At 34.0% G+C, this 12,475-nt stretch overlaps 1 protein-coding gene across 1 annotated transcript; it reads left to right on the top strand.

Annotated features, from left to right (window-relative positions):
- Nucleotides 1-924: 924 nt before the first annotated feature.
- On the top strand, nucleotides 925-2,188 carry LOC132172156 (phosphoenolpyruvate carboxylase kinase 1). Its single transcript, XM_059583608.1, has 2 exons — nucleotides 925-1,746; nucleotides 1,897-2,188. The coding sequence occupies exons 1-2, from the start codon at nucleotides 969-971 to the stop codon at nucleotides 1,938-1,940; spliced, it is 822 nt and encodes a 273-aa protein (XP_059439591.1). The 5' UTR covers nucleotides 925-968; the 3' UTR covers nucleotides 1,941-2,188.
- The last annotated feature ends 10,287 nt before the right edge of the window (nucleotides 2,189-12,475 follow it).

Here is a 12,475-nt window from a genome sequence, read left to right on the forward strand (position 1 = left end):
AATAATTTTAAGAAAATTGTAGATTTTCAATTTACAGAATTTAAGTTGTTTATTTACATAAAAATGCTCGAATTATGTCGCTTATAAAATTTGTGGCATGCTATCAAAGTAGCCAAAAAGAATTTTCCTACATAATTTGATAATCTACAATTTTTTTGAAATTGTAAGAAATCCTCATAAAAAAAAGGAGAAAACACATTTATCCTCTTAAATTAAGACTCGATTAGCAATACTCCATCAAATTAAAGATTGGGTCAATATCCCTCCCGAGTACTAAAAGAAATTGAAATGTCCTCCGAATGAAAAAATGCCCTTAATAATAATAATAATAAGGTTGAAAGAGAAGGTAGTCAATATCACCCCTCCCCTCTTCCCCATATACGAGGGTGGCCGAACTAACCCTTAAGGTCGTATGTACCCTCTTCTAGCCCTTTTTAAAAATAAATTTACTTTTAGTTTTAAATTTATTTTAGTTTTTTAGTTTTTTTATTTTTTTATTTATAAAGGTATTTTTAACTTATTAAAAATATTTTTGAGTCATTTTTATTTTTTGCAAGATAGAAGTGAGTATTTTGAAAATTTTTAGATAATATGAGAAGACATTTATACAATCACTAGTTAGGAAAGATATTGCAAATTAAATATTAGTTCGCAATAAAAATAAAAAAAAAAAAAAAAAAAAAATTGCTTCCAAATCCTCAACGCAGTAGAATTCCATATCACACCAAAATTACACTCGAACTGGAAGTCTAGAAAGAGTAAATTAGAAGGTCTTTCCGTCAAACCCAACCACAACCTCTCCTTCTCTCCTAGCATGTGGCGAGTTTTAACTGGCTGCACCAACGCGACCGAATATTCCTCTCTCTATTCCCCTCCCCCTCTTCTCCTCTATAAAAAAACAGGGCAACTCAAACGAACATACTCTTTTGGCAAAACCCCCAACCCCGTCAACAAAAACCCAACCACAAATGTGTGAGGCTTTCAAGAACAACTACCAGCTTTGCGAGGAAATCGGCCGGGGCAAATTCGGCACTATATCCCGCTGCTTTCACCCTGTCTCCGGCTCCGTCTTCGCCTGCAAAACCATCGACAAACGCCCTCTCACCGATCCCACCGACCGCGAATGCCTCGAGAACGAGCCGAAGATCATGACGCTCCTCTCCCCGCACCCCAACATCGTCAGAATCTTGGACGTATTCGAGAACGACGAATCTCTGTCGTTGGTGATGGAGCTCTGCGAACCCTTTACCCTCTACGACAAGATCGTACAGAGGACTTTCTCCGACGGCGAAGCTGCCTTGCTCATGAAGCAACTCCTCGAGGCTCTGTCTCACTGCCACATGTTAGGGGTCGTGCACCGAGATGTGAAGCCGGAGAACCTGCTGTTCGACGGGCGGAACAATCTGAAGTTGGCGGATTTTGGGTCGGCCGTGTGGTTGCCGGAGGGGAGATGCGTCGGAGGGGTCGTGGGAACGCCGTATTATGTGGCGCCGGAGGTGCTGATGGGGAGGGAGTACAATGAGAAGGTGGATGTGTGGAGTGCCGGTGTGATTTTGTACATAATGTTGGCCGGGGTTCCGCCGTTTTACGGCGAGTCTGCGGCGGAGATTTTCGAGGCGGTGTTGAGGGGGAACTTGAGGTTCCCGACGCGGATCTTCCGCACGGTTTCGCCGGCGGCCAAGGACTTGTTGAGGAAGATGATTTGCAGAGATGTTTCAAGAAGGTTTTCTGCCGACCAAGCCTTAAGTAAGTTGTTGATTTGCATATAAATTTTACTTTTCTTGTTTTTTGGTTAATTTGATTTGATTTCCTTTTCTTTTTTCTTGTAAAAATGGTAAATAAAATATTTGATCTGATTCAAGTGCTGAGCTTTGTCTTCTTGTTTATGAAATGCAGGGCACCCATGGATCCAGAATGGAGGGGCAAGTGCAGAAGAGTGAAGAAGAGGACCCAAAGAGGCAGGAAGGATCAGTGTACATGAATAAACAGATCCCACTTTTCTTTCTGCAGCAGAATAATTCCTTCTAGAAACCAGTTTTTTTTTTTTTTTTTTTTACCCACTCGTAAAAGTGGGAGCTGTAATAGAAACAGAGAGAGAGTTTTGTTTTTGTTTAAGGATTTGGAGGGAATATGAAAGAGACGTGGGTTGAGAATATGGTGTTTCCCCGCCTTTTCTTTTTCTAGTTTTTATTAAGAAAAGATTAGGAAGTGAGAAAGCCTTATGCATGATTAACCCAAGTTTGCTTTCTCCTTGTTTTGGGAATGATGAGAAAATCTGTGTTATTTACTATGGAATCTTTTCCTTTCTTATTTCTTCTTCATTTTTCTTCTTTACTTGATTCGGATTTTCAGTAATTTATTGCTCGAATGGTTGATAACCTTAATTGAGAGTTTTTGAACTTCATATAAAAATTTTATGAAGTTTCTCCTAAATTTTATTAACTTTTAAATTAATGAATGAAAAAAAAAAAAAGGCTAAATAGCATAACCTATTGCTAAACAATTCAGACCGCCAAAGGAGATTGGTAGAAAGCATATGCTTTGATCTATACCATCCCTATCATTCCTTGCTTAAAAACATGTGTGAATCTTTCTTATGTAGTGGAAGAATTGGATTGAAGTATATGCAATGCACAAATTCTCAAGTATGGATTCCATACGCCCATGAAAAAAAAATGTGAAGCCCTTATTCTTTGCCAAATCTCAAGGTCACATCCCAAGATATGGCATTTTTCTTTTCTTTCTAGTTGCTAGCAAATTGTGCTCATGCTAAAATTAGCCATGGATTCCTATTGCATCAAACAAAAACTATAGCTACGATATGATAATATCCTATTTAGCCCGAGTAGTTGATCAAAATTCAGTAATGATCAATCATAAGTTTAATAGTGATTTTAAAAGACACATTAGAAAGATATAAAATGAACTTCTAATATTACTCATTTAGGGCATGTTTGGGTGTGTGTTTGAATAGTCAAAAAGTGTATTTACACACTCAAAACATCCATTTAAAGAAAAACGCACCCGTTTGGTAAAAAAAAAAAATTAAAAACTCTTTTAAGAATCCAAAAATGGCAAAAAATCAACTTTTGAGTTAAAAGCTATATTTCTCAAACAGTCACAAACATTCTCTTAACCCTCTAAAACTTTATGAAAACCCTCTTGATCCTCTCAATATCTTAAAAATCCCTTTAATCCCTCCCTTAAATATATGGAGAACTCCTTTGACTCACCAAAATTTTGAGAAAAAATATATTTGTCTTTTTTTTTTTTTTTACATGTAAAAGTTCTCTCTTAAAAAAATATGTAAATTATTTATATTTTTATTAAAACCTAAAAATATATATAACCTCTAAAAAAGGTCTTCGATAAGTCTATAATCCCTAAAAATTCATGGCTTCACACGGCTTTTTTTTTTTTTTTTTTTAACATATCCACACAAGAGGATGGGGAAAAGGATTCGAACTAGTGACCATCGGGCGTAATTCACAGCCGATTAAGCTACTCCTTAAAACACGTTTTTTCTATTTTAGAGGACAAAAGTGGTTGCGTTCCAAATTGGATGACAAAATTATTGTCCATTTGCATCATAATTAAGTACCCCAGTTATGGCCTAATGAGCAGTTAACGCACCCAGTTAAAACCTTATAATGAGCATCATCATTAACCCCACAAAAATAATTAAATATTCTTGTGGCTGTGGAAGCACCCATGCTCTTATTTATTGCATTTAAATCAATATTATATTTAGTTTAGTATAATAATCTATTAAATAGTATTAATTATTTTTTTATATATATATATATATAAAAAATGAGCATTATTGCTTATGTCCCTTTCATTTGTCTTTTGTTTCTCTCTTTGTTTAGCTCAAGTGCTCGTCCTAACAAGCAACCAGAAATGATGTGGGTGGTCCACCTGTTTCTTGGGGACTAAGGGAACATAAATAAATGGATTGTTTATAAATTCTATATTTTAATTCTATAAATCTCTCTTAGTAACACATAAATCTAACTAAATTTGTAAGCTTTCGAGTATATTTATAAGAGAAATGATATTTAATATTCTTTAACACTTTTCTTATGCATCGCATCTTCAATCAACACATTCAATAATAATTGATTCGAAAAATAAATGAATGAAAGAATACGTGAAAGAAGAGAATTCAACATTTATATAATAATGAGAGAATTGGAGTGTCTTGATAGTGATAGGTTATTAGTTCATATATATATATATATATTAATTATCTATTGGATTGAGAGAATTGAAAGGTACAACCAATGCAAAGGAAAATTTGTCATATTATTTTTCTAAAAAGTCGAGCGATTTGTGTGTGGAATATTATTAAAAAAACAATTTTTTTTTTTTTTTTAAAAAAAAAAGAAGCTAGAAAAATAAAATAGTACAACTCACGTTTGATCCTACACTGAATGGAGACTAACTATTTTATAATTATATTTTATTTTTTTAAAAGTAAGGACATATTTGTATTTAAAGAAGTTTTTAAAGGAATATATATATATATATATATATATACTGTGTTTTGTTTGAAGACAAGTATTGGAGAATATGCGAAGATCAAAATGTCAAAGATGCCACGTCCCCTTGCAGAGAATGATGACAATTACTCACAAGTCCTTTTCAATTTAATTCGGTTTTTTGTTTTTTCTTCCCATTAATTTTGGAATTGGTCAAAAGTTGCACAACCGCATTGTAAGATGAGAAAAAAGAGAGGGCAGTAGTAGTCTTTTTTGGTACATTTTTTTTCAAACGTCTTGTCTACCATTAATCCTTTTTCTAACTCAAGGATTATCAAAATTATTACACCCGTGTAATCAGGGACATCTGCCTAATCACACAATTAAGTACAGGCCTTGCTTTTTATATTTATTTATTATTATTTTTTTTGTCCTTAACTAAAGGGATGGTGAATTCTTATCCTCTCCCATCAATTTTAACATGAGAATGTGAATAAGAGGGAACAGATCTTCTTCAATTTATTTTGGACCGTCAAAATCTCTCTAAATAGATCTTGAGGTTATAAGTAAAATATTTTTTTCATTAATAAAAATAAAATATATTTAAAAATAATTAAAAATTAAAATAATAAAAAATTTTAAAAAAAAATACTACGGAGTGGCTGGCCATCGGGAGGTGGCTTCGGCTACCCGAGACTGCCGATTTGGAGTCATTTTTTTGGTTCATTTATCGATCATTGCTTTAGCAACACAATCATTAAATTTATAGAACTCACATCACATATAAATTTTACAAATGTAATAGTTTGATTTGTAAATTCGTTGTACAAAAGAATGATTTATGTCAATTTTTTTTAGCTTATATAATTTTTATTTTTTGTAGATTCAAATTTTTTTCTCTCTCTTAAATAAGAACTTCATACAGTACGAGCCTAATCTGTTTTTTTTTTTGGGTTGTAGAAAGTTGTTTCCTAGGGTTTGAAGAAAGTTGGAATTGATTAAATAGCAGCATATGTTTTTCCATTAATAGCTCCAAAGTTGTCAAAGGTAACATGGGAACCACCAAACCATCACGTGGGTTGTTCACTTGTCATCCACTCTCCATTTCTCGAGGACTACTTATTTATATTTCTTTTACACGAAGCACAAGGTTGTCCATCCACTCACTTCTAGATGAACCATGTATTATTTATATGGAGTTAGTTAATGGGCACAACATCTTGTACTAATTTACCCACCTTCAAAAAATAAAAAATAAATAAAATTGATAGTAGGGTTAATAATTTTTAATAAATTTAATTTAAAATTAGTAAATTAGAGTTAAGAAATTTGTTATATTTAATTAAATTGATCAGATTAAGATTAATTTATATAGTTTAATATATCACCCTTAATTAAACTATATAAATATATCACCCTTAATTAATGTAAAGTCACTTAATTTGGACAGTTTTGGACGTGAAACGTACCTGAAATGAGTGAGAGTCCCGTAACATTATTCTTTTCGGCCAATCAATCTAATTAATTCAAATTATAATAGTATGAATAATTAGTGGGACCTACCAAACAAGTAGGCGATCCAAGGGAGGAGAGTTAGATCTGTGGAGTGGCAGATCAGATGAAGAGTGTGGGGGCTCAGATCAGGTGAAATTTCAATGTTGATAAGTTGTACGTTTTACTGGTTCTCTGTAACAAAGTCAATGGAGCGTTAAAACGATGCTTTGCGTTAAATCAATCTACCACGTCAGTGTGGGGCCTATCTACTCTCAAAATTGGTGCATTATTGCCTCTCACCGACTTCCACATGCATGCCCAGGAAATAAAAATAATAGACTGCTCACCGCCACCTATTTTCTTATAGGCAGCCGCCGGCGGCTTTCATTTGAGACTTTCACACATACTGGCGGCAGCTGACGGCGGAGAATTAACTGGGGTGCCAAAAAGTGCATCGGAGAAGAAAAAGGTCGAACTTTTTTTTTATTCTTTCGAACTGAATCAAAATAATATTTTTATATTTATTCTATAAAAATGGTACGTGTTCTCCGCATAAAAAATTATAAACATTTATTTTAACACAGTTTTAAAAAAACTATGTCCATGATTATGCATGTAGAGCATTAATGTATTATGTTTGTATTTGAAAGGGAAATGTGATATTCGTCATGAGTGACATGTTTTTCTAAATGCATGTCATGTCTGACTTCCCGTGTAAGACAGGTCACTTGAATGCCAAAACTTGAAAATATTCTTTTGTGCCTAAGAATAACCCGTTTTTTCGCCAAACTAAACCTACCCTTGGAATCTAGACGACTCCCAGAATTATTTGACAGAGAGAAATTGTCAAAAGCAGACAGTGTTACACTGAATTGACTTAAAAGCAGGGGACACCGATTTATTTATTTAATATTTAATTTATATTTTTCTATTACTGAAGATGGAGGGATGGATAGAGATATGTAGACTACCATATCAATCAATCAAAAGTGATTAAAACTTGGCACGTGGAGTTCACACCACACCCAATTGATAACTTATCTTGGTATTCGAAATTGGATTAAGAATTTTCTTTTTCTTTTTATTTTCTTGTCAAGGTCTTCTTATTTCATAATTTAGATACTATATAAAGATTTAACGTGTATTTATCATGTTTAGAAATTAAATTTTTTTTTTAAAAAAAAAAATCCATATATGGGTACGTGGAAAAATGTTTAGCATAAGAGATTAGTAGATGAATAATTGTTTAGTTATATATATATTAATTAAGAAAGATATAATTAAAGACTCATAAGAAAAAAAACCACGAAGCAATTTCGAAATATGAAAACTTGTTGAGAACATAAAAAAAAAAAAAAAAAAAAAAAAAAAAAAAACTGGATCATTGTTGAGGTCCCAAGGCTACAGAAACCTGAAATATATTAAATTAATTGATCCCTAACTTCTTTGACTGAATATCGAATATGCTTAGACAGATCCAATTTGAATTCCTACGACTGAATGTAAGGGAAAGGCACATGCAAGCAAACAAGTTGTCTTTTCTCAAACTCCTGAAATCAATTAATATTTCCTCGAGACTTGCAGCATAAGTAAGCATCTACGTTATCATTTACATTTGAAAATGAGGCATGATAATGGGTCGTAATAATGACAAAATTTTTAAAAAATGGTCATTATTATCAAGAAAAATACCATTTTAAAAAAAAAAAACAAATAATAAAAAAATCACATAAGATGTTATTGCTTAAGAATTTTTTATTTTTTATTTTTTATTTTGTTTTTTTTAGAAAAATGATCACATAAAAAAAAATTAGACCAAAGTTGTATCAAAAAGTTTGTACCTTTATCATTTATCTTTGAAAATACATTTTTTTTTTCTATTCTTTTCCTTTTATGTACGTGTGCCATGGGATTGAAAAATCTCCAAGAATTTTTTTTTAAATTTGATATTCTCAAATTCATAAATCTCAACCATTTATTTTATCTAACCGTCTAAAATAAGTCATATTTCAACATTTAATGAGGAAGCTACCCTCAAGAAATTTAATAAGCCATATTTTCTCATTAAATGCTAAAACATGAATTATTTTAAACGCTTAGATGAAATAAACGACTAAGATTTATGAATTTGAGAATCTCAAATTTAATAGGAGATCTCAATCCCTAGGTTTGCTGAACACAAAATGCAGACACACAAATTATAATTTCTAAGATATGGGACTTTAAGAAAAGACAATTTATAAAAAAATAAATAAAAATAAAAATAGAGAGATCAGAATACATGAGAAATTTGTTTTAACATTATTCTGTCCCGGAATCACTTCCATGGTTTCATAGCAAACGTGGGTGAAACATTTGAAGCTAACAATTCATATAGCAGCATACGTTGCAGCTACTAGTGTACAAGCAGGAAGAAAAAAAAGGATTACAGCCAATACTAGCTCTTCAAACACAACTTTGTATCAAGGAAAACAATCTCTTTTGTATTAGTTTCTAATGATATTTTCCTTCCAATTTTGTACAATTTTCGACATTTTATAGTCAAATTAAATGGACCTCAAAGCTCATACAGTGGCCACCCATTTGTGTTTATGACCCAACTGGGGTGGCAGCTCCAGGCTCCAGGCTCCAGGCTCCACCTCTATTCCATCAAAACAAATCTCATACTCCAAGGAAGGACTGCAAAGCCAAAAAGCAAACAAAATTAAAAAAAAAAAACGAGCCAGTTACTTATATGCGATGCACCAGATTAGACAATAAAAGTACAGAGATCAAAAGCAGTGACAGCAGCACTTGTAATGATCAGATTATGATCCATATGGGTTCTTTCAAATCCAGAATAAAATGTCTTGAAAGCAGAATCGAATCTTATCATACCTCGTTTAAAATTTCCCTGTCTAAGAATATAAACAAAGGGAAGTCATCACAGTTGCAGAAATTTAGTTGCATATACAGAAAAAATAAATAAATTATGTCTGCGATTGCAGCCATTCACTACTCACCAAGGCAGAAAATATGAGTTTGTCCCCCAAAGTTTAAGAGATAATCACATTAGTTGCCCACTTACTACATTAGTTGAGGGAAAAACAATAAAATCTAGTAGAGGGCTGGAGAGTCATAAGTATGAACCATATGTGCAAAACCATGAGAAATTTCAACTGCCACCATTTTAAGGGTGCATGCACAGTTGATAGGTAAGATGAAATTGGGAGATGAAAGAAGAGGCAAGGAGGCAAGAAAATGAATGATGAATATTTTTTATTTACCAGGTATTTCGTAGGTAGAAAGAATGGAAAATTGAAAAGGATGAAAAATAGAAATCCCATTCCTTTGTTTGGTAGTAGAGAAGGATATGAGGAAAGATGCTGAATGCCATTAAAACCTTATATAATTATCAAGTTTATTTCTTTCTGAGGTACATACAGGGGGTTATTTATTATGGGTAAATTGATCACATCACATGCCTTTGTCTCATTCCAATTTCCCTCCCCTTTTCCTTCCACATTTGAGAGGATAAAATAATGTGGGCCTGAGTGGAAAATCCTCCTTATAACCGATTTCACTTCTCCTCCCTTTTCCCTATACCAAACAAGAAAATGCCCGTCAACGCTCCACTTTCCTTCCTCTCTTATCCTTTTTCTCACCCTCTCCAACAAACAGATCCAAAGTGCTAAGTTCCATCATTTGGCACAACTGTTGCTACATCTCCGCTAATTCCATACACTCTGTTCTAGTTAAAGAAATCAACTTCACACTGCAGAACTTTGTTCATAAATTTAAGAACAATTGGAGGTTTTTGGGTCTAAGGATTAAGGTACACATGAAGGATAAGGAATGCTTCAGGACAAAACTTACAGTTCATATTGATGTAACATTTTTTTTGGATGAATTTTCACGTTGATGTAACATAGGCAATAGATTAGGTATTTTCTTTACAAGTCATAATAAGGGACCAATAACAACATACAGAGAAGTCTTATTAATATTATTAGTCTAATTGGTGGGGGTTTATAAGATTATTGCCAATGCTCTTGCAAATAGGATAAAAGGGGTGGTAAAGAAGATAATTTCAAAACCTCAAAATGAATTTGTCAAAGGCAGGCAAATTCTAGACCATTCTTATTGCTAATGATTGCCTGGATAGCAAGACCAAATCTGGTGAACAAGCTTTGAAAGTTGGGTATTAAGAAAGCCTATAATCATGTCAACTAGGAGTTCTTATTGTACTTGCAGATGAGGTGCGGATTTGGAGAGAAATGGTGTAATTGGATAGCGGATTGTATTTTTTCAGAGCGCTTTCCTATTTTGGAAAATGGCACTCCCTCCGGTTTCTTCAGTAACTCCTGTGGTTTGAGACAGGGAGATCTTGTATCTTATGCTCTTTGTCATTGTTAGAGCATTTCCGGTAGTTTCCCTTAATTTTTTTCTAAATTTAGGGAACCAAGCTGCTTTTGCTTCCCTATTCAAATACAATCCACAATACTGCCCTTATCTTTCCTGAGACCATTTAAATATTCTTTCTTTACTTTTTTTTTTATGATTATTTTTTCCTCCTCTTTTTTTCTTTCTTTCTTTTTTAATTTCTTTTTTCTTCATTGGCTTATTCAAGAATGTCGTCCCAAAGTGCAGAAAGGTAGTTTGGGTTTGGTTTCATTTTTTGTATTGTCTTCGTAAGGGATTTGGAAGAGATCGTTGCGCCCCTCTGCGCTCTTTTTATATATCATCATTACTTATCAAAAAAAAAAGGGATTTGGAAGAGATGGGAAGCTATTTTCACATTATAGGTTTAAAATCTATAATTCTCTCTTCATGGAACTTCCACTATGTTTTTTCAAAGTGATCTCTGGAACTGAAAGGACTTGACCCCTCTTGGCATTCTTTGATAATGGTCGACTCCATGACTTCTCTTTGGGCCATATAGATTTGAAATCAGTTCTGGGAAAGCAGCGAAGAGATGGAAAATCTACACCTCTGCGACCATTGACTGCAATCCAGCGTCTTCATATCCAATGGTTGATTGAGAAATATGGAGATGATTATGAGGTACAATACAAATTTTAGATCTTAAAATCCGTCAAATTGGTGCTTTCCTTACTCAAGCTTTTTTTCTTCTTCTTTTGGGCAGGGGATGTTCATGAATACAAAGCTAAATGCCAAGCAGCGCTCAGCTGTAACTCTAGAGAATGCCGTGCTTAGTGTTGGCGTCAAGTACCATGTTGATAAGGGAAGCTACAACGCTACCCAAGACCCTTGGTTTGGAAAAGGAAAGGGCAATCTGCTGTAGGTGGGTTTTTTGGGATTTTCCTTACATTTAGGGAAGCCCGAAGAGGATTTAGGAAAACTGCTGCTAATGTTCTTATCGAAGCCCTACATAAAATGCTTTGCTACTATCATAGATGGAGGATTTCTTTCAGGCGTTTCTTTGGGGTCTAGAAACACTGGTGCGGTTCACATTTCCCATGTTCATATTTTGGAAGGCTAACCCAGATCACATTTGTTATCTGCATGCCTTATTCTTATGATTTGAAGCTATATCCGGTTTGAAAATTATTTTGGAAAAGTCATAGCCTATTCCTATGGGAAATGTTAGTAACATGGATGGGCTAGCCAAGATTCTGGGTTGTGAGGTGTCTTATTTGCCTTTGAAGTATCTTGTTCTTCCACTGGGAGCTCCATTTAAGGCCAAATTGATTTGGGACAGTGTTATAAGAAGATGGAGTGTTGTTTGGAGAGATGGAAAATGATGTACCTGTCTAAGGATGAAAGGATTACCTTAATCAAGAGCACCCTTCCCAATCTGCCTACATATTTCATGTCTCTTTTTTTCCTTCCTGCTGGTGTTGCCAACCGTATAGGGAAGTTACAGCAAGACTTCTTATGGGGTAGGCTAGGTGATGAGTTCAAATATCTGATCCATTGGTTCAAGTTTCTTTCCCGAAGGGTTAGGGGTCTGAAATTTGCTTTTGTTCAAACATGCTCGTATGGAGAAATGGCTTTGGTGCTTTCGCATGAGATAGAAGCCTTGTGCAGAGTTGTAGTGGCCTCCAAATATGGCAACTCGTGGGGATGGTGGTGTTTTAATGAGGTTCATGGGTCGTATGGAGCGAGCTTGAAAAATATCAGTAGGGATTGGGGGTGTTTTCTAGTTACACCAGGTCTGGGGTGAGAGATAACTCCAAGATTAAATTTTGGGCTTTTTTATTTATTTATTTTTTTTAATATATAAGTACTGAAAAACTTTATTGAAAGCGTAAGGCGCCTCTAAGTACACATAAATTAAATTATGGCATATGTGGTGTGGGAATCAAGTCCTTAAGAATTACTTATCAAAAAAAAATCAAGTCGTTAAGAATACTTTACTGTATTTGTATGGTATTGCTAGAGTAAAGGATGCTTTTGTGGCATACCACTTGGAGTTATACAGTGGTTCACATCAATGAAATATAAGCCTTATCAGAATCGCTCACGATTGAGAAGTAGATGTCTTTACTTCAGAATGA

This window comes from Corylus avellana, chromosome ca2 (genome assembly GCF_901000735.1).
Source record: "Corylus avellana chromosome ca2, CavTom2PMs-1.0".
Classification (NCBI taxonomy): Eukaryota; Viridiplantae; Streptophyta; class Magnoliopsida; order Fagales; family Betulaceae; genus Corylus; species Corylus avellana.